The sequence below is a fragment of the Poeciliopsis prolifica genome, unplaced genomic scaffold, assembly GCF_027474105.1.
Source record: "Poeciliopsis prolifica strain line A6 unplaced genomic scaffold, Auburn_PproV2 SCAFFOLD021, whole genome shotgun sequence".
NCBI classification, from domain to species: domain Eukaryota; kingdom Metazoa; phylum Chordata; class Actinopteri; order Cyprinodontiformes; family Poeciliidae; genus Poeciliopsis; species Poeciliopsis prolifica.
This window is the reverse complement of record NW_026562396.1, coordinates 2402223-2426214: the sequence shown is the minus strand read 5'-3', so window position 1 is coordinate 2426214 and position 23992 is coordinate 2402223. Positions and strand designations below refer to the sequence as shown.

General features: G+C 39.4%; 1 protein-coding gene across 1 annotated transcript in view; it reads right to left on the bottom strand.

Annotated features, from left to right (window-relative positions):
- Nucleotides 1–3804: 3804 nt before the first annotated feature.
- LOC129369488 (LIM and senescent cell antigen-like-containing domain protein 1) overlaps nt 3805–23992 on the bottom strand; it is a 47770-nt gene continuing 27582 nt past the window's right edge. The window contains exon 10 of the mRNA XM_055044929.1: nt 3805–3847. Coding sequence (XP_054900904.1) covers nt 3820–3847 — 28 coding nt within the window. The 3' untranslated portion in view covers nt 3805–3819. The remainder of the gene's footprint in view (nt 3848–23992) is intronic.

Sequence of the window (23992 nt, the reverse complement as noted above, 5' to 3'; positions counted from 1 at the left end):
TCACAAAACTTCTCCAAATCTCTCATATGGAGAGATCATATTTTGCTCAGACTATTCCAGTGACCAACCACAGTTTCTCTGTTAGATTTGGTTCAGGACACCATTGCAAAACTTTAATACCTTCCTTAAGGGGGATTATATCCTCTGTGTGATGCTGAAAGTCAAAACTTTTCAGCAGACGCATAAAGACTTTGGATCAAACCGTGGCTGATATTTGGAGCTGTTTAGTATTTTCTCCACTTGGTCATAAATCTCAGCGCCATCTAAAATTAACTCTGAGGCATGAATGCTGCCCCCACCATGTTTCACTGTTAGTTTTGTTGGAGAGAGAGAAAAGTTTTCATCACATTATGAGACTTTGTCCATCGGGAATTTTACCGATTTTATCCAGGCCGGATGGTTTTCCTTGGAAGAAAATTCTTGCAACCCAATACCTTAATCTAGACTATTAAAGACTGCTGTCAGGCACACACAACAGAATCTGAATAAACTCTATGAATGCATGGATATGTAAATGGTGTAAATGTTTAAAAGTCAAGCAGGAAATTTATGTCAACTGTAATGTAATGGCAGGTGTGGACTCAAGTACACTGTACGATGAAACTGAGTCAGCCGGTGCCTCACTAAAGCATCAGTTTCAGTTTGAGTGCATCCATAAAAAAAACTTTAAAAGTTTAGAAAGCCTGGTTTCCTGGAAGCAAAATATATGGAAGTTAGAAATAGTTTAAATACTTATATAGCACAGGAGAAATGGGATGATGGATGAAGCAGTAACATTATTGACTGAAATAAACTCTATAACAACCAAAGTTTTTCAAATAGTCTTCTTGATTTAATAACTCATTTTCTTGAACAGATTCTGCCTAAAATCTGTGAAATGTAATATTGTGTGAAAAAATTACATTGATTTTCTAAGTTTGATTTCTTTATCCTATTTTTTCACTGTGCTTACTTGATTATACAATTGTGTTTTGTAATAAGACGGCTGAATTCATGTATTTATAAACGAGTGACATTAATCATTGTGAACCTGATGATATTCATAAACCTATCCTCCCAACCCAGCCGATTCCTCCAGATGCATCTCCCCAGATTCTGTCTCTGTCTTATTAAAGTCCTAATGGAAAGTGATTGATGACAAAATTTCCTTGTGATTAAAAAGAGCTGTGACAGAAATAGTTATGTTGCAGGAAGAGCGTGCAGAAATGTCACCGTGACGTCGTTAATGGGTTCTTTTCAAATCACCTCAGAGATTTACAGGATTGCAAATAATTTAATATGCCAGGCCAGTAACGTTGTTGTAATAAGCCATCTAAAACAATTTATTGGATGTTCCCTCACAATAAATCATGAGGGTCATGCATGTTTTATGAACAATCAGTCAAGCTCAAGCATCAGCAGGCTGGATAATGATGAACTATTGAGAGCAATGGGATTATTTAAGTTCAGAGATGGAGTAGGACAAATATCATTCTCAACGGGCAATCCTTAAAAGCTGCTTTTTAGTTTTTACGAAGGCGTCTGCTAGCTGGCTTCTATCCATCTGTCTATGACAGTGCAGAGTGACAGTGCATTTCGATGAGTCTCTCTCTTATAAATATTCACAGCTCTCTCTGACATTTTTATTTTTTTATTTTTCTATTTCACCCCAGACGGTTTTACCTATACAGATGGTGGAGAGGGTATGATTCCCTTCATGGTCTGTCATGGATTATTAAAAAGTTACAAAGGAAAGTTTTCTAAGCCATGCCTTATTTTACTGAAGCTCCTTTGGGTTAAATCCAACTGTCACAAGCTGTACGACTGATGAAAATATTACTATCCTTACTCATTGATTTTGACATGTCTTGGAGGGGAACAGAACAATCACATAAGGAGATTTTGTGTGTTTATATATGTACAAGGGACCCTGAGCTGGTGTGTGAAGTGGAAAGGTTCCGGCTAGAAATAGTTGGACTCACCTGGATGCTTGACTCTGACTCTGAACCCAGTCACCTTGAGAGGGGTTGGACACTCTTTGACTCTGGAGTTGTCCCTGTTGAGAGGAACTGGGCAGGAGTGAGCATATTTATCATACCCCATAATGGGGGGCAACAAGACTGCTGGGACAAGTGAATCAGAGGGTGATCTCCCTCTGCCTGCATGTGGGGTTATGGCAGGGGTGTCCAAACCTTTTTTAGTTTGGACACCCCTTTCAGGAGAAAGCTTGGTGGTTGAGACACGAAGGACTTTACAGAGATGGCTATCGGTCATTCTGGTTCTCATTCTGCTTTTGTTCTGATTTAACAGAAAATGTTTGTTCACGTATGTATGTTGAGCCGAACAGGCTCATCATTCTTTTTGCGTGGCGTCTATCAGAGTTTTGCATTATTCAAAACTCTGCAAGAATTCAGGGAGAGAGAGAAAATGATGTTGACTCTTCAGAGAATCATCACATTGCATTTCAATCAGTTCTAACTGCAGACTCTCTTCCACTTCTTCTGCATCCACCAGGAAGGGGGTCGAGAACAGCCTAATTTGTTTTTCAATGACAGAAAAATCTTGGAAACGTTGGTTTCAGACTTGATTTCAGACAGCACAGTAAGTGTGCAGCATTAAAGCCTCATAGTTGTGTCTCAAACAGACCGAGCTTTATGCAGAAGGCTTTCACATGCGCATACAGGTGCAGCACCAGACGTTGTTTGCCTCGTAGGTTCTTGTTCGGCGTATTCAGATGATGTGTAAGATCACCTAAAAATGCCAGGTCTGCCAGCCACAGAGGGTCACTTCGTCCATGAAGAGGTCGGCCCTTCTCTTTTAAAAACTGGTCAATTTCTAATCTCAGTGAATAAAACCGCTGCAGCTGAGCCAGCGCACATCAGAGTGGTAGAGTATTCAGCATCCACATCAGAAATTCTCTGTGGTACAGTCCTCTAGCTTGAATTATGTGGACAGTTGTTATAACAGTGTTCATCACATCGCCCAGCTGGACAGTCTTGGCACACAGTGCTTCTTGGTGGATTGTACAGTCCATCCTAACAGCCTCACCTCTGCTCTCTTTTACACCAAAGATGCCTTTCCTTTGCATTCGCCCATCATGGCCGGAGCTCCATCCCTTGTTTCTCCACAGAACCTGTCCCATTTAAGCCCCATCTTTTCAACTGCTTCAAAAATATATTTTCCCATCCTTGTGCCTTTTAGGCTCATCGTATCAAGCAGCTCCTCCGAACAGCAAAAATGATCCCAGAAAAAAAATTAACAGCTGCACGGTGTCTGTGGCGTCTGTGCTCTCATCGCGTGCTGTTGAGTAAAATTCGAAAGCACAAGCTTTGTCTCAAGTTTCAAGTTAGCTGACAAGTCCTCGATTCTCCGCTCCACTGTATTTCTGGACAAGCTCACATCGTTGAAATCAGGCACTTTTTCTGGGCACATTATTTTGATGACTTTGACTAGGCACCGCTTTATGAAATCACTGTCTGAAAACGGTTTGCCGTGTTACAAAGTTTAGCGACTTCATAACTTGCTGTTGTGCTGTTTTTCTGAATTTTGTTAACACACAAAAAAAAACTCCCGCTGAGCTTGCAGGCTAGCTGCCAACTGCTTGACTTTCTGTGTTTGTTCGGCACCAGTGTACAATGTGTCGCTCTGAGGCCGACAGACATTATACTCTTTCATCACAGCAACATCTTCATTGCCAACCAAACAGACACACTTTCCATTGATTTCTTTGAAAAAATGCTCAGTTTCCCACCGTCTTTGAAATCTCCTACACTCTCTTGATATTTTGCATTTCTTCGGTGCTGCCATTTCTGGTGACGCGCGGTGAAAGTTTTTCTTCGCTTACTTTCGTTTCTGTGGCTGGCTCCATCTAGAGTTGAAACACAGAAGTGCAACAAAGTTGAGCTCAAGCTTCTTGTGTGGGCCATATTCAATTATACTTTCAGAATTTGATGCGGGCCAATAAAAACTGGACTTCGGCTCGCGGGCCGCAGTTTGGACACCCATGTGTTATGGCTGAGTCTGTTGTCTGAGTGATGTTTTTTTATTGGTCTTCTGTTCCTGTCATAGCAGACACCATGTGTAAAGGGTGTAAATATTTGCTTTTGTCATCAGGATATCTTAGGCCACATTTTCATGATGAACTTTTCTGCTATGGGGTAGAGATCCTATCCAAATGTATTATGTATTGAACCAGAGCATTAGCCAAAAACGGTAAATGGATGGCTTTTCTGGTCATGCTAAAATCACTTTGAGCACTTCTCAATGTATGATAATATCAGTGTATGTTCTCACATGAATCATCTGAGATTCTGGGCAGGATTAAATTCTGTGTGGATTTCCTCACAAAGCAAGTCAGCTACTCTTCCTGTTGTCAGCGGCACACAGGAGGAGCTCCTAATTAATGGCATAAAAGCAATAAAAAAATCGGTAAGCTTCCAACCAACAAAAAAGTTATTGTTTTGTATCTTTGCTTCCCTTTCAAATCCTGGTTGCTAAGTTGGACAGATGGGTAGGAAGCAGTAGCAGCAGTCACAGGTAGATTTAGCACATGTCGTGTTGTTTCTCTGAGGCAAAAGAGCCAAAATCTATTTTTGTGGAGATTTCCAGTTATTCTTAACATTTAGAAAGTAATGGGAGGCACTGGTTTAGCACTTTTCTTTGACAGACCTGCACAATCTGCCTTCAAGTTTCTTCAGTAAGTTTTATCCAAAAGCCCTTAAGTATGTGTAATTGGAAGATTTGGCAACTTCGCTTCCCTGGGTCTCAGCACACATGATTTTTATACTCTGGGCTTTACTAGCACATATATTTAAAAGTCGGTTCTCTTGATGCTAAAACAACCTGACGGATGGTCAGAGGGCAGCTGGAAGGTCTCGACTTACATTCTTGTCTTCTTTTTTTAACATACCTGAAATGTGTGCACGTTTACTCAAAACAGGTTCTGAACTGCCAAAGTAATTTATATCTGTTTATTAAATGTGAAATTGCTCAAACCATCATTTCAACAAAAATGTTTCAGCAAACTTCTCCACAAATGCACAAAATGACGACTTGAGTTTATCAAAGGTGCAGCTAGAAATGAGACATAAAGAGTAAAAACCAAGTTCTTGATTTTCCCTTTAAATCATAGGATACTGGTGTGAAATTACATTTGTCTAAACCTGAACTTTGACAAATAAGGGGAAGGCAAAGAGCATTTCACTCTCCAATGCCATGCATGTCTACATCGTTCACATGATCATCTGACATCAGCTGCACAGGATCAGCAGTACCTGGCAAGAACATTTTCACATTTTGTGACATTACATCTTCAAACTTCTGTGTAGTTTGTTGGGATTTTATGTGGTGGATCAACACAAAGTAGTGCACACTGAGAGGTGAAAAGAAGATAGCTCATTGTTTTAGTTTGTGTAAAGTAAAATCTGAAATTTGTGGTGGTGCGCATTGGTTTTTAGCATCCTCAATTAAATACTTTGTAAGACCAGTTTACACTGCAATTCCCTCTGTGGTAAGATATTTAGAAACTATTTCCAGAGTTTCCAGTTCTTCAAAATAACTCAAGTCATAGCACAGACAGAGAAATTTTAATCCCATCTAGATTTCTGTCTGGACTTTGACTGGGCCACTCAGATGCATGCAACCATTCCATTATGTTTTGATGTTGTTTGCTGGAGTGTGAGCCTCCACCTATGTCTCAAATTATGACATGAGTCACTATGAGGATAGTGTGATCAGTGTGATATGCAGGATTAGTTGTCAAAATAATTTTGTTTATGTTTTTTTTGTGTGATCTGACCAGTTAAAATTCTTCCAATTACGTGTTCATAGGACTTTTTCAGTCTTTTGTTAAAAAAAAAAAATCATCATCAATCTTCTATGAAGGCCAGGTATGTGGGACATTTTTGCTATATTCTTCCCATTTTCAGATGATGGCTAAAAATGCTTCATGAGAAGCTTATTGTTTGGGATATTGTTGAGCAACCTAACTCTGCTTTAAACTTTTCCAGAACTGCATCACTGACTAGTCAGTTTTGTTCATCAGTCTTTTATGAGGTTTTTTTGGTAAACAAACAAACCTCTGAAGGCTTTCCCAGAATAATTGAATTTATACTTAGATTAACTACCCTGAGGTCTGCCTCCAAAATACCATTAGTTGTATTGAGTTTTATCTGAGGTTAACAGGGTAAAAAGGGGTTGGTACAGATGCACATCACTCTTTTCACCCTTTTTTTAACAGTGTGTTTTTTTCCTTATATCGTGCATGTCTGTCACATATTTTTATTATTGTATATTTTGAACATGCAAATACCTAGCTTCCCACTTGTTACTTACGATGATGCATCTCACAGTAGCAAATAAAAACACAATAACTATAGAACATTATAACCAAAGAGAATAGCTGGGATATTCAAAAAGGAGTGAATAGAAGCACATCTCATTGCCCCTTTGTTCAGCCAACATAATTATAATTATGCATATGAGCACATATGTATATACATATATAAATATACATACTAATGCATCCACATTTCCACATATATATATATATACATAGGTATATTAGAATTAATGTTGGGATTACTGTTTTTACTTGAGTTGGTCGGTCCACAGAGTGTTGTCAAATAATCCTCAGATACACTACATTTTGGAACCAACGTAGCACACTTAATTGTATTCATACATTAAGTGTGCACTTAATGAATGAATGCAAACTTCTGTAACTGCTCATGTTAAGGTTCTCTTACAGTAGACTTTGTTGACATTCTTGTTGGTATTCTCCAGTGTTTAACTTAATATGGGACATGAACCACTAATCCTCCCCGAGGGTATCCAGCCAGTGCTCTATTACCTGCCCATTATTTGGCACTCTTCCAATTGTTTGGGCCCATGCTGTGGATAGAACTAATCCTGTAATGACACAGAGAGTTAATTGATTGCAGTCTGATCCCTGCACAAGGCTCTCTTGCAAGATAGAAATGGCTGTTTGTGAGGAAGAAGTCTTCGCTTTCTACAGTGAATTGATTCAAGACAGTGACAGAACAGGGAACCCCGTAAGCCCATCAATTAATGACTTTGTCATCAATTGCTGCATGAGCATCCAAAGTGTGCCAACAACACACTCCTGTCTCAGAACAGCATCGTTTGTTATTTCAGTGTATTGCATGGAATTGATGCCCCATATTGTACCATACATGATGCAAGATGGTGCAAGGCTCTGCTTTAAACTAATAAACACTATTCATTATCCTAAAAACTTGAGTTATGTATTGCTTTAATTTTTAAGACATTTGGATAAATCAAGGCAATCACTTGCAAAACTGGTTGGACTCCATCTGGTGTTGCAGTTTTACACAGAACATGATCTATCATTGAAAGGCTCAAATTGAAAAAGCGCTGTTTGAAACTATGAATATTACGAGTCTGGAAATTTGATGGGAGAAGCAATAAAGATGTCAGAGTAATTTTATAAGCTTATGTTACAGAGGAATCGTAGACTGCTTAAAATCAAATGCATTCAATCAAAAACTGATTCAAGTACAATTGGATGTAATATGTTATACTTTTAGAAACTGGCATTGAAAGTCCTGTTAACTTTCAAATTGGTTTTGTCAATGCTTCCACATGACATCTCGTTTCATTAAATGTCTGCAATAAATTGACGATCCATACAAATCTTTTCCCCAAAAAATGTTGAACTTTTGATTTCAGTTCTGATTTCTGCATCTGTCTGCTTCCTTGTCTCTTGTATGTCACTTCACAATAGCTTGTTGGAATGTGGACACAAATTTTCTGGAGGTGGAAAGTCATGGTGTTATTCTCAGTCGAATGTCCCTGAAGTAAAAAGTTGAGAGAGGATACTAAAACAGCTTCAGATGATGAAAACACACAATGGATGTCCCCACCTCTGCAAACATTGTCAATGCTTTTCAAATTTCCAATGTCAAATAGTTACAGAAAATGTCAAACAGCAGCCAGTCCACTCTCCCAGTTGTGAGATGCACCAGCTAGCACCATTTCTGAAGCTTAGAGATACCATTAGAGGAAGAACTACATGCTGAACAGGAGGAGTAAGAGAACAAGCTTTTAACAGAAACACCCTCAACGGGTTTCCTCAACCATCCTGGGATTTGGGGTTGAAAATGTTTTCTTTTGTACTAAAATTTTCACTGGCCATCTTCAGTGACAGTAAAAAAAAAAATAAAGAAATAAATAAAACCTTCTATTTTAGTCCTCATTGACTTGACGCCATTATGTCAAGGCAATTACTTGCAAAACTGGTTGGGATATATCAATTAATATCTCAATTAATAAATCCTTGCATGTACCAATCGGCCTTTCCACCACATCCCACAGAGAGAGACATGTTGATTGTGAAGGCCATTCACATATATTATGCATTGTCCTGATGGGATGTGGTCATAAAGTAATAAACATGGCAAGCAACAATACTCTGGTAGGCAGTGGTATTTGAATAATGTTAATGATAAGGGCCCCTAAATGTGCCAACAAAATGTTGCCCACACCGTTGCTCTTCAACTCAAACCAGAACAATACAACATGGATCAAAGTTTTCATGTTGTTGACACCATGTTCTGACCTTACTACCTCGAACCACCTCTATGTGAAAAAGCAGACAATCATCAGTTTCTGTAATATTAAGACCAGTTTGTCTATTACCAACAGTGAGGATTCAAAGTTACCTAATTCATCTTGCTTGGTTTAAAACATTTTCATCACTTCTATGTCTAAATGTCGAAACAAGCAATTAAGCAATTGTGCCTAATAAAGTGGCCAGTGACTATAAACACGCAGGACTTTAAAAAGTGAGGTCCTAATGATTTTGTACATGAGCTCAAAATCATCTCCTGGACACCTCAGATATGTGTGACTTTTATTTTTAGTAAAAAAAAAATATATGTTTATCCGAACAGTCTTTAAAATCTGGCCCATTCACATAAATCTGTGAAAAAGATTTAAGTCATCCATTATGTTTGAAGTTAAATCACACCAAACTTTTGGTAAATTAGAAATACAAAATATTCAGTATATATCTCTATTTACTCAAAACCAAATCCAGTTCCACCAGTTCTGTTAGGAGGAATGGACCAAAACTCAAGCAAACTGTTGTGAGAAATTTGTGTAAAAATATCAAAATGTTTGACAACATACAATTCAAAGGCATTGCTCCCAAATACTTGAGGAAATGTCCTTATTCAACCCATCCTTTTTCATATAGAAAAGTACAAAGTTGGGATAATAAAGTAGCAAAAAAGGATTAAAAGTTCAAGAAAGGTCACAAGAAAAAGCGTCGATTTTTGGAAGTCAAACATATGAGCTGTGCAAGTAAGGTGGGAAAAATGATTTGCATGCAGAGCAATATGAGGTGTTTGTGTCTTGTTTCTCCAAACCTTTTTTAAGTCACCAACTCTTACCTGATTTGTTTGTTGCGATTACTAATATCACTGCAAAGGTTCAGCTCAGAAATTACAGGAAAGTGATGTTGGTTTGTTCTTGTTTAAAGTGAGACAGTCTAGATGTTGAACTCAGTGTCCATGTTGCTATGCTGCAATGAGCATGATTGACAGATGGATGTGGAGGAGAAAGGTTACAGGGGCTTTGGCGGCAGCTGAGGAACTATAGGATGGGAGGGGCTGATTGGGATGCACTGAACACAGATCACACTCAAGATCATGTCACACTGCCCATACCAATAGGTTCATGCACAGACATCACCATGCAAATCACCACTTCAGTCACAAAAATCAACACAGGTAGAATTGCAGGTAGAATTATATATTTTTATTATTATTATTATTACACACTCTATTCGGCTTATGGCAAATTTGTAAAAAGCACATTTTCAAGTATCCTGAGATAGACATGCACAGGCACACATCCACTAGATCGGAGGTGAGAGGGAGCCTGGCGCCCCCCTACTTATAGAACAGCTCGCCCAGGTCATTATCATCTGTGAACTGCGGCTCACGCTGACATCGTCTGGATGGCCAGCGATGATGGAGGGGCATGCTGCGACAGGCTTTAGGTGTCTCAAAAAGAGACTGGCAGGGGATGTCAGTTAGTGAGAACAAAACAAATGGCAAGAAAAACACGGACGTGTACAGAGCACAAACAGGAAGATTTGCAGGGAAATCGGACAGAAGAGCGGGGCGGAGGGATAGACAACATATTCAAGCCATCCAAGAGAAGAAAGGAAAAAGGAAAAAGGAGGGTTTGATTTTTAGACGAAGAGGTATATAAAAAGGAGGGTGAAAAGTAAGCCACAAAAACGGACTAAATAGATGCCGACAAAAAGGAGAGGAAGCAATTTCTATTTGGAGAAAAAGCCCAGCATTAGGACGAGCTCAATAGTGAGCCATGGTCTTGTCATCATGTCCCTTTTTCTTACAAGAACAACCTGTTTGATCTGTGCAGAGTAATATGGTGAACTGCAGGGGGTATCCACGGCATCAAAGGGAATCTAAACCACACACTGGCCCATTACGGCGCACTCGTGTGTGCGTGTCCGTCTCTCTAACCGTGACTGACTGCACATGTGTCAGTGAGCACGCAGCACAGCAACAAAGCACGATTGTATCGGTCTTGCAAAGTTTGCACAATTATAAGTCAGCAGGTGTTCTGAGCACAATGTGTCTTAACTACCAATCAAATCCAGCACCCCCGTCTGCTCCATTATTGAGTGTAACAGGGGAAGTAACAACGATGAATTCTTGATGATCCATGACAGCAGCAACAAGAGTTGTGGGGTGGCAGCGCTTGTTTTCTGTGGAGCCCCTTTGTGGCTTTGTGCATCAGCAAACGCACTCTGCTCTCTGGTGGAGGTAAGAGGTGTTGGGCAACGAGAAAAAAAAAAAAAGAGAGAAGACAGAGAAGACAGACATGGCTGTCTGAAGAGTGTTGATCGATGGCCCATTCGGTTTGGCTCAGGGCTCACATGAATAAACATGGATCTGATGTTTGCTGCAGACATTTTGAATGCAAACCTTTGATTCTGTAATGAGATGAGATTAAAAAATGTAACTGGAAAAATCTAATCTGATTATAGTTACTGCTCCGAGGAGATGGAGTCATGGCTCACTATTGATGTTTCAGGATTTACATTTTTGAACCATGGATTTTTCTGTCCCAGGTGAAAACAAATTCAGAAAACCACAAGCAACTACACCTTTCTCCCTTTCTTAGGGCCTTGAGTTTATTGTCAGCCCCCTGGTATCCATACTATACAAAACAGAGGAGTTATGAAATGTATGTAAACACCTAATCAATAGTTTCAATCGACAGCGCTGCAAAGGCTTATCAGGCCTTTCACAGTCTGTGTCTTATAGCTCCGCTCAGTGAACTATGGACATTAATTCTCTCTCGTAATTATGAGAAATTGATTTTCCGGTTGAGCTTCTCCCAAAGGCGAGGCCCACATGAAAACCAAATCTTGTCCGTGTGTTGGCCAACGCTTTGGGGCTGTCGTTGTGCTGGCCAGCTTGCAGGGATTAGTGTCTGAATGTGAGACATTGCTGAAAAAGGAGCACATCAGATGTCACACATGATTCTTGCTCCCTTTGTACTCTGTGTACTCTTCTGAAAACATGATTATTTACTGAATGACAAATGTTCTGTATTTTAATTAGAAATGATAGACTTTATGTGGAAGACAAACACAGTCACAATTATAGTATGCATGGGTTTAATCGCTTTATATAAAATTGCTTCCAAGGAACCCAACTTTCTTGTGCACTTTGAAAAGTGAACATCAGTAGTTCCCCAGGCTTTCTGACACGTATGTAATGTTTGTTCTTGGATGCTATAAATCTTTTCATCCAGTATTCTGTCCAGTCATTTTCTGACCAGCTTCCAAAGACCAGATGGCCAACTGGTGAGCTGCTGTTGCTCAAATTTCAGAAGAAGTCAATGCTGGTTCTGAGAAAAAAGGTGTGAGAAATAAATCTGCCACAGTTTGTTGTGTGTGTTTGTGCTATCGCAGAAGATCAGTCAAACTTTTGTCCACATCACATGGCCATTGCCTGTGGAATAAATGGGAATAAATGGCACCAAAAAGTTGTCGGGTTCTGCAGGGGTATGGTTTCTCTACATTTACAGGTTGGCAGGCTGATGGGATCCAGCTGGGGCTCTTCATCACCAATCAGCAAGGAGCTTAAATAGGAGCTGCTTTCCTGAGGCAGATGCCAGATGGTTCTGCTTCACAGTGATCCTGCTCTGACCTTTCTCTGGTGTGGCATTACTTGATCCATGCTGTTCCACTAGACCTTGCCTGGGATACCTCCACGGCCACCACCCAGCTGCTGCCTGTCCATCTTCACACTGCACCAACTCCTGGGAAACCAACATACTCAGCCCCACTTATCTCAAATCTCAGACCGTAAGCCATCACCAGGTTACACCATCTCTCCCTTCATTCCTCCCCTGTCTAACCACTCACCTTTTGTCAGTTCCTCCTCTGGCCTGGTTCCTCCCTGCTGCTGCAGATCAATGCCTCTCTACCCTCTCTCCATAGTACTTGATTAAATAAATTTCTTAACACTGCTTTTGGTGTCCGTAGTTGTTGCTTTTCTTTGAGTCCTGGTAAACCTCTCAACATGACAAAAGCGCTATGAGAAAACAGCTTACTTTGAAAGCAAAAATGGAACAGGAACAATACATTTTCAGACACAGATTATTGTGTTTTAGCAACAAGATAATCCCCTCACAGCTAAAGGAAAATATTTTAAACGGTTGTTCTCAATTATATTGATTAACTTCATCAAGCTACTCCTCCAAGGTATGTTTCAGGTGTTTTCCAAGTTTTAAAACATAATAAAATATCTCAGTATTTCTATCTTTTCTAGAAAATGTATAAACATTTTTTGCTGTTGTTTATTGCTAACTTTTAATAGTCATGTTGAGTTCTGCAGTGTTTTAAGCCCTGCCTATGGGTGGCCAGATAATAGCATGAAGGATCCATCCTCCTCAGATCTAAGGGGCCAACACACACAGTTTTGAACATCTTATAAATAGATTTATCTAAAGAATGAAATATTCACTGAAACGTACCTATTTGAAAGTAAATAAAAGGACAAAAATCTTCCTCTCTCAATAAAATAAACATGAGAAAAGAGCAAAAATAAAAGGCAATTCACTCCAATAAACTTTTGCAAGGAAGGGTGTTAACAAGGGACAACAAACACTGTGGCTGTTTGGGAGAGTCACATTGTTTGCGTCAGTGTCTTTCGTAGCCATCATCTCCTGCAGGCCACCAAGCCGCCGCCTGTGGTCTTCAAGAGCCAATCAGTGTTGGGCACACTCAGATTTGCATAATCAACCTTATGATGCCAGTCGTAAGGAGCTGAATGGCTGAACAATATTTTTTTTTCAGCACAACATTGGCAAATATCAATCTGCATAAAATTTGATCCAGTTAAGAGAAAACCACGGTGTGAATCCATTAGTCTGTAAGATGCGTCGATGTGAATGTAGAGTTTACCCCACCCAGATGGAGTGGTTAGACCAATCAAGTCATAATGGCTAGAAAGGAGCAAACAGTAGCTTACATTCATGCTGGGTGGGATAAACACTAACCCATGAACGCCAGAGGATGGTAATAACACAACTTTGCTGTGGTTAAAACATACAATTAAGTGTTTATCCACCATCTGGGAAGAGTGGAAACATTTAATTAGAACACTGACATCACATTCATCCAAACACTTCAGTATCTCACTTAAACAGAAAGTAATATGGAGCACATTTTATACTGCAAAGAATATATCACCTATAATTTCCTTGTACTCCGAACCCAGTAAATTTTGACGTCTAAGTTCCAGCATGATGATTGCACTCCATACACATTTTTGCAAGAGTGTCACCATGATCATTAGATGATGAATGAACCATAACCATGATCCTTTACCAAAGCCTCACAAAGGCAGTGCTGCTTCCACTTTTCCCTGGCACAGGTGTGTGTGATTTTGGTTCCGCCATTACAAATTATGCTGGCTGGTTAGAGTTATACGCTGACAGAGAAATATTAGCTAATTAATGCGTGAATTATTATAATTACGACCTCATTAGCACACCTGATTATGCTTAATATATCATGGTGATTACAGCAGGACATGCTTATTAAGAAAGTTAGAAAGCTCAAAGAGAGACAGGCGACAGAGGAGTCAGAGGACATGACACGGTGGAGTTTGCACCACATGCTTCAGTTTACATGTGGTTTCTAAGCTTGGGCCAAGAAACACTCATTTTTTATTAGTTTTTATTATTGGAAACCACTTTGGCACTTTCTACCTATATTATAAGAGCTTTTATTTAGCTGCTAATCTGTTTCTGTTTAAATGATGCATCACCAATGGTTTGCTGAAAGAGCTTCCAATTATTTTTGGTCATATCTCTTTTTTCAGGATGCAGCACATTGTCATAATGTTAAGCTTCAAATGTATGAAAAGTGTTTATTTGACTCTTTACTTTGACCAAGAAAACTGAAAGTAATCAAGTCAGAATATTGACTTAAATGAGCCCAATTTGTTTCTGGTGTGTTTCAGTGTATCAGGGGGTTTTCTTGGTCACAGATTTAACTGTAACGTCAATAAACTTCACAAAGCTAACAACCTGACAGGATAATGCTGCCACCAACATGTTTTGTTTTGTTTTGTTTTGTTTATTTGGTCTCATTTGACCAGATTATCTTGTTTCACATGTATTCATGTTTTCATGTGGTCACCATGTATTCATATGGGACCTCTGATAGACCACTTCTTAGCACTCTACCATGAAGGCTGGATTAGTGGAGGCATGAGGTTAACCTGTCAAAAGATTCTCCAACAACTACTGATCTTTGCGACTCCACACACCTGTAGGATGATTTTCTGATTGCCAAGATTGTAAGTTTAGGTAGATGTTCATGACCTGGTAAGTTTACATTTATGACTTCTTTTCATTGTCTTCGAGGATGGATAGAGCGTAAATCCATGAAAAGCTCAAAGCTTAACTTTTAAAGTTTAAAACGTATTGTTTTAAACTTTTCCACTTCATCTAAAGTGTTCAACAACCATTGAGGCCTTCATTGAACAATTGTAATCACACAGTTACACACTTTTTTATTCTGACTAGGTATGACTTCTGAAGACAATTGGTGCTGCTGGATTTTCTTTAGTTGTAAAAGGGTAGAACATAAATAAAGTTTTCTCACAAGCATACACTTTTATGATTTTTCTTTGTAATTTTTCTTTCATTTCTCACTTATACACTCCTTTCTGAGGCTCAAATAAAGTCATAATAACAAACATAGAAGTTTTTTGTTGGAATATAAAAACCTTAAGTGAAATACTTTTGCAGGGTCACTCTGAAAGTCAATCAGATTTCTAAGGTCTAAATAAACAAACAAATTTCCATCAGAGTGGAATCATTGAGGGCACACTGAGGAGTTTGGCCAAGCAGGAGTTTAGAATAGATTCATTGCTCTTCCACATTATGAGGCAACAGCTGAAAAGGTAAAGCCAGATGCCTTCCAGAGAAACACTTCAGAGGCATCCCACCTGGAAGACACGCCAGAGCAATGATGGATGGGCGGGTGAACATGTTAGTCCTAAACTGGACTTAAATTCAATTCAAATTCATGTATGTACCAGGCTGTCATCTGTTCATGTGTAACACACCAGAATGTCAGGCATTCATTCTTGGCCTTTCATATTGCAGCAGCCGGTGCCCCAACATTCACCTCGCATGTCTTTCTGAGAAGCCAGAGGCTCCATTGTAAGTGATTATGAAACATTGAGGGCTTGTTCTTGTAAGCCAGGCATCTGGTGTGTCAATCCTGTTTCTGGATTTAAGATAATTATTGTATTTGTTCAACAGCTCTTAGTGATGAGAAAAAAAAAACAAAAAACTTTTTATGTCGTTCCATGTAGGCTTTCCCTGCCAGTATCTTACACCCTGCTGTTCTGTGCTGGACTGTCTCAGGGGCCTCCTAGTCCAGAGCAGGTTAGGATTCCAGGTAAGCGATCAACATGAACAAACCGCCATCTCTCCTGCAATTAATGCCCTTAGAACAAGAAGAAAAATAAAAAGGCCATTTGTTTTTAATCCTCACCAATCATGCTGTTAAATCTTAGTTTGTGTGAAAATCTTTGTGATCGAGCTGTCAGTAGAATTGATAAATCCGTACCTAAAGTTTGGAACGGGAATGGCACCTGCTGTGGCTTTCAGCTGCTTTGGCCCATTTGCTGCAAGGTTAAAGGTTTTTCTGCTGATGATGCGAGAAAGTTCCAGTACATCAACAGTTTCTGAAATACTGTAGTTTGATGAACCCAGGTGACACAGCAATTGAACATTCAAAGTCACTTTCCTTTTCCTTTTTATTCTTCAGCCATTCAACTTCACCACTGTCATGATTCACAGGTCTTTGAGTTTTTGGCTCCCACAACTTTGTATTATTTTTTATGTACTCAAGGGCCAGTGTCCTGCAACAAATGAATATGTTCCCAGTCCTGCACCTGAATTAAATGATAAATCTCACCTCAGAATACAGTCAGGCTGTACAGAGTTCTGCTCATGGTCAACCAATTTGAGTCAGGTGTGATAAGCATGTACAACTGTAAGAACTCAGCCTTTGACAACTTGGGTTTCAGACATCTGAAATTAGTAAATTATATATGTATATGGCACTTTATCAAGTCCAGAGGATGACAAAACACTTTACATGGCATTCAGTCATTCACCCATCATTCACACAAGGTATATCACCACCTATGGTGTTGAGATACATTGTGGACGCAGCAACAGAAGCAAGGCTGTCTTATAATCAGATGAACTGAACAGGTCGGCCTAATAAACTGGCCAGAGAGCATAGATAAATAAATTGATAAAAAGATTAAATCGTTGTTATAAATCTGCAAACATAAGTGTGTTCTTCAGCCTGTTTTAAACTTTACTTTTATGCATAAATCATGTTATGGGTGATATGTTTAGGAGCTTATTATTATTGTTGTTGTTGCTATTGTTATTGCATTGTTCTTTGTCACTTTTGCATTCAGACTCTTCAAAACTAGCTCATGTTGTTCTTTCAAGCAGGACCTGTGAATTTCCATACTTAGGGGGCTGAATGTTATTTGTCCATGCATGCCGTCTCGTGTGCTACCTCCATTACCAAGCCAATTCTTACAATAATCACAAGGTTAGGAATAATGAACAGTGATGACAGTGTTTTAAGCAAAATAATGTCCCACCATCTCATGCATGGGAGCTCGACAGCATTCAGAGAAAATGACTCAAAGGCACACTTGACGTGACTCTTTCTATCCTGATGAAATTAGGAGGGTGAAAATGGAAGACAACAGTGCTTCAAAAAAGAGATGAAAGTATATTGCAAAGCAGCTTAAATATATGTGCTGGATAGATTTTATGTCATTTTACTTAGAAATCAAATAACTGAACAGAAACGTGATTTTCCAAAAACACTTCTTAGTTTGACACGTGAGTTCTCTACATCACCTCCCGAAGAATAATTTACTTCACCCTGTGTAGGGCTAATACAAGACAGCACAATGTTAACTCTAAAAGGTTCAGCTCCACCCTTAACTACATATTGATCTTATCTGTGCAATTTAAAAACTACCTCTCTTGCCTCCAGCTCTGATCCCTGGAGTGTGAGAGTACAGTCTCATCATACGTACCGCGCAGACACATAACACATCAAATGTTACACAATTGTGCACAAACACACACTGAGGGTGTGAACGGGAGTAGACCAGGAGGGAGGGAGGGGGGTTACACTCGAATACATGACTAATAGACTGTCGACACAGATAAATGACTTTTTAAGCAACAGAAAATTGCTCTATGTTCCATTCACTGAACACTAGTTTCCCCTCTTCTCTCGCTCCGTCTTCCCTCTTTCTTTGCCGCGTTTTTCCCCTCCTATTTTTTTTTTCTGCTCGCTGTTCATCATATCTCCATCCTCACACCCTCTTCATCTCCACACCCGTGCACCACTGAGTCCTTTCTCTCCTGCCAAGCTCTCTTATTCTTGCCTCACTGTACTTCTGTTCGCTTTTCCGGGGCCGTGTTGCCAAAGCAACAAGTAGCAGAGGTTTGAGAGCGTTGGCTCTTTTTTTTTTTCCACCCCCCCCCCTTTCTCTGGTTTGGTAAAGAGGGCGATGGAGGAAGATCTGAGATGCAACAATAGTGGAATTATGCAAATTTATCCAACAAGTAACAATGGATTAGAGCGGACTCTCTCACAGCTGACAGAGCCAGTTGAGAAGAGGCTTCCAAAAAGATTCTTGTCTCAAATCCTTGATTCATTTTCACAGTGAATAATATAAGCATGTGTCCATATTTTGCCTTTGTCACAGCTTGGATGTTTGAAAATAAAGAATACTGAAAAAAATATATTTTTACAGAACAACAACAAAAAAAAAGTCTGTAGGAACTTTTTGTAGTTAATGTTACAGGTAGTTGCTCTTATTTTGGACTAAACATCGATAACACTGCAACAAATCATGTTTATTGCACCATTTATTTTTAAGTTGAGTTCAAGCATGAGCAAACGGCATTTAAAATCATAACCCAACAAAATGAAAGGTAAGTCGGGTTTAAAAGAATCTCGATTATTGGATGAATTCATACAAATTAGGAGTCACAATGAAAGAAACAAATATGCTGCCCGATGAATATGTTTAAGAGTTCTTGAAATAAATGCATTCACTGCAGCAGCATATCACTGAACAAAAATTGGAATGAAGTTAACTCCTCAGTTGACGATATTTCATTTGAGAACATTTATTCGTGCGTGTGTGCGTTTGGGAGTCAAACTAAAAATTACATGTCGAAAGCAAACGCAAACTTATTATCACCTGCAACAAATTAAATAAATCAAATGTAATGAACCACAATTTCTTGCATGCACATTTTTAAGTTTGAGTTTGTGTGAGGTTTTAATTAGTACTTCATGGCTTTCTGCTTTCCCAGCGCGACCCAACACAGACACAGTCATATTCATGTTCCCACCCTCATGCGCACAGCCTCAGACGCTCACATCCACACACTGTAAGTAAACACACACAAGAATTAATGTTGCACACACACTTACGCCTCCTGTACACACGCTGTACTCCCACGTCCAGGTAATGACGTCACCAAAAGCAACCATGACCTGAACCCATGAGGTGGTCCCCTCCATTCTGGGGTGCAGCTCAACAGCCCGAACCACCGTGGTCCACAATGACCCTGTACCTCAACAGAGAGTGTTGATGCTTTTAAATCAAGTACATGTGTTTAATTTATCAATGTCAGAGCACATTATTATCTAAAAATGCACTTAAAAACCACATCTGATTTGTCCCAATCAGCTGCACAGGAACATTTTAGCAGGAAACACATTCATGAAATATTGTACCATAAGATCACTCCAAGACCTGATGGGAAGCATCAATATGTCTGACTTCAGACCAAAGAAACAGGAAGCTGAAAAAACAAACAACCCAGAAACTAAACATAAAATACAAGGGAAAGATAATGAAAATTTTACTCAAGTTGCCAATAAAGAGCAATAAATGACTTTTAACTGTAATTTTTGTGTTTGGATGTTGAACATATCAGAAATTTTATTATCTAAAAAAACATAACAGCTTAAAATTAATCTTAAAAATAAATGGCACAGAGTCCGCTGGTATGTATTCATACGAAACTGGGACTAAACTTGTTTGTCTTATGACTAACATTTCCTATTTTCTAATAGGAAATGTGCTGAGTATTTTCCTATTTAGAAGGATCTGTTATAATAGCTTTAAATAACAGCAAGAAACCGTTTTTCTTTCAGTTCCTGGATGTGTATACTATAACTCACTTTATTTCTGTTATTGATGGTGAACTTTTCTGCTGCAATTACCTGAAGAGGAGGAGGAGGAGATTTCCATTCTCATTTACTTTTTTTCCCCAATGACTTGATCTGAACCTATTTAACCTATTTTTGGCGAAGCCCAAGGTGTGGCAAACCTATCTTTCATCTTTCATTCGACAAAATATTGCTGCTGCAAAATACTTTATTTTGTTTTGCTTCAGTTTGTCAGATTTAAATTGAAATTAAAGTAAAGTGATTTTAAAATACAGATATATTTGTTTTTAACTATAAAAATTACAAAAATTGAGAGTTCAGTAAATTAAGTTGCAAGTTTGCATTTAAACGTTTAAAAGGTAACAACGTTTGTAGTTTCATCAACTCCTGTAAAATGACAACGTTTTGTTATTCTACTATGGGACTACGGTAATTTTATTATGATAAAAATGTGATCAAATCACATTAACCATGTTAAATATGTACTGTGCTATTTTTTTAAAAAATTACAGTAAAACTAATCAAATTACAGTAAGATAATAATAAAAATTACAGTAAACCTGCAATAAAATTACAGTTAAACTAATAGAATTACAGTAAGGCTACTGTAGGGTTCTCTGAAATTACTGTAATTTCTTTTCCATAAAAATTACAGCAACTTACTGGTAACCCTGCTGCCAGAAAGTTGCTGTAAATTCTCCAGTGACTTTTTTTACAGCGAGGGTAGAGCCTCCATTCAGCTGCTTAACAGTATGTTGCTCACAGCTTGACTCTGGGATTTTTACAAAGATGTCCCCAAACAGATGATACTTTTCTTTTTTGTTAGCAAGAGAAAAATGCAGAAACCTCTGTTCTCCATAGAGCCTGGTCACTCCGTTTCATCAAAAGGACTTTAAACCATTGGAGGGTTAACATGTTTTTTTGCGTGTGGCTTTGAAAGCACAACTTTTACAACCTTGGTAATACCTTGAAACCGTTAGTCTGCCTTTCCTACTCACAAGTGTGCAGGGGAGGCTGCAGGCTATGCTGATTGAAAAACTCGGGTATAGGTGTTAAGACTCTCAGGAGAAATGTGTGTGTGCAAGAGAATGAATTGGAGGTGGAGATAAGACGAAGCCATAGGAGGAAAGCAGAGAGTCAACACTTGTATTCTGCAGTGCATCTTGCCTATATCCTCCCTCTTACCTCTGATAGGGGGCAGATTTCGTAACAGCCCAATAACACCCTCCAAGAGGTCTCAAGATACAGCCATTCTATCTCTGCGAGAGCTGCCATCGTCTTTACCGCCACAATCCAGCCCCTGTCAACAGCCATCAACCTCTACAGCCCCTGAGCCGACTGATATTGACAATAAAACAGGCGGCGGGATCAGCAGGTTGCCGTGAATGTGTGCAGACATGCGTGTAGGTTTTCAGTGCCGCTGAAAAGGTCCGGGAGTGGACACTCACTCCAACACTGCCACCCAACGAAGAGCTCTGTGTGCACCTGGTGGCTGCGCTTTTGCACCAAAGGGATGAAAGTGGATTGCAGAGAGACATGGGGAGGAATACAGAGAGACGAGAGCACAGAAAGAAAAATGTATAATGATCCGCGTTGTCACGGCTATGGCTTTTGGACAGTTCTGGTTACTCGCGCCGTGCTGCAGAGGAGATTGAGAATTGCGAGCCTTGTCATGCATCATAAATGCATTACCATATGGGAATGTAGCCTTCACGTGCTGCAGAGAATAGAAATTTGGGCTCCACATAAAGAAGAATGTGTTTTATGAGGTTGTGGAGGACATATTGCGTGGCAGGCCTCATAAACATATGCATGTTTCTTTTATGAGCTTTTCTGAGAATTGAAAAAGTCTTACGGAATGATGAAGGAGGCTTAAGAGGCAGATAAGCACAGGCACTATTTACATTGAAATGACTTTGAGGGAAGACAACGAAGTAGAAGAAGTCAAAATGGGAAAATATGAGAACGGAATGATGCGATCCAGGTTCTGAATGTGAATAGAAAAGAGGTTGAAGGTGCAGACAGAAAAATAATGGCGTATAGAATGTTTGTACTGATAGATACAAGATCAGCATGCATCCCCATTCCTCTCACCCCTGCCCCACAAGGGCTCTTCAGTGGCAATCTCATCACCGCCTTTTTTTTTTCCTTTCTCCTAATATTTGCCGCAGAGGTTTTTTCAACGAAAAAAGTGGGTTTTGCAAGTGTTGGTGGGGTTTCATCTCGTTGTCTCTGGTGGGATTGTTAAAGTAGACGCTGTCTATAGATCTGTGGAGGTCACAGTATTCAGAAACCTCCATTTGTTGGCACCATCAGCCCTGTGGTAACAATAAAGGACAATCAGTGAGTCTGAATCAGCTTGTGGCAAGAATGTGGACCCCTGTGCTTCGAGGTGAGGATCCTATCATCTTTGCTTGCCGTGCAGCTCTGCACAGCGAATGACAAGGCTTAAGAAATCATGCCCAGATTTTGCAGCACTTACTTTCACTATATCTGGCCATTTCTCTGTCCTCTGCCTGTGACTTAGCAGCATCTGCACCGAGACTGATCAATAGCCCGCACCAACAAGAGGTCCTGAGGCCAATTAGGCCAGGCAAGCAGGCTCAGGGCCAAGCTTTTGTAAGACTCTGTGTCGATACTCAAGCTTGTCAACTCTTAAGAAACACGGAAAAAAAAGAGTAAAAGAAACGAAGTGATACTAGATACTGGCTTTGTTCCCTCTTCTGGACCCAGTTGGAAACCATGTAGGATTTCATTCCTTAAATAATGAGGGTGTCTAATTTTTGCTGCCCTTAAAAGTCAGAGGCTTGCTGTTGTAAGGTTAAGGCTACAGTCAGAGATGACTGGATTATGATTATGGTTAGCCCATCAAAGACAGCTGCACAGGATGGTTAGGTTTCTGTTTATTGAAGGTGGGTGGGTGAGAACATACAGACAGACTGATCTTCATTCATTACTGGCTCCTCAATATTTAGAACCAACATGTTTCAGGCATTCCAAAGTTATTTTTCACTTTGTACATTATTAGTCCATTATGTTCAGTACCTGGCCATTTTTAGAGAGATGTTCTTTTCTTATTGTTGTTGTTTGCTAAGCCACCTAACTCTGACCTATGAATCATTCAGGCATGAAAAGCTCCTTACCTAGAGTCTACTCAGCAGAAGCATGTATTAAATTTGATATTTAGGCATTTTATTAGCAGCAGTCCATCACAGCAACACAATTTGTTCCAATTTCCTTAACTCGGCAAAAGCAAAACACTGTTTGACAGCGATAATGAAATTTTAGTGCCAATAAGTTCATTCCCAAAGAGCTACTATATTAAAACTCGCCTTATAGTAGATGATTGGCTGTGGATGATGCATTTTTCTGTCTTCCTTCATAGGATAACATTAAGATACAAATCATCTGCTCTGGGCAGTTAGACTTCACACTTCATTTATGTACTCTGTTTTTCTATCTCCCTCAAGTTTAAGTACATAACCAAAGGATAAAAAGGTCAGAGACAAAAGATGAAAATAACCTTATTATTATGAGTGTTATTGAGACTGACCACTTGAAAGTTTACAAGAAAATCTGGCTATTTGCAGTGAAACCATAAAGAAGCAAAAGGTGGTTTAAAACTGTTGCGTAAACTGTACAATAAATGACTATCACCACTTTCCAAGAATAAGTCCAGCAAGTCCTAATCCTTAAGCCGCACCCAATTTTCAAATGCCTCCCTTAGTGTCAGTGCTGCTCTCCCATACTAAACAGAGAAGATACATGAAGGGATGTTGATCAAATGCCACCATCCTGTTTTCATGTACAATGCTTTAGCACCCTCTGTTGGATTCCAACAGGACTTTAAAAAGCCTCACATCCTCAGACCTGTTTACCCATCAGCTCATGCAAATGGACCAGTGAGCCCCCACCTCTCACAATTATAGCTGCCTGTTCCACGAACCTGACATATGACTACATTCGTTTCATTTCCCCTTATTTTAGGGAGCAAATCTTCAGAATTTTCCCCAGTGTTGAGCAGCACATTATCTCTCCTTGATGCTTATCTCGGATTAGTCATCTAAAAGAATTTATTCACCTTAATCACAAAGTCTATTCGGTGAGAGGGCAAGGTGTGTTGAAGGTGTGCAGACTGGGTGATGATATCCAGTTTATTCTGTA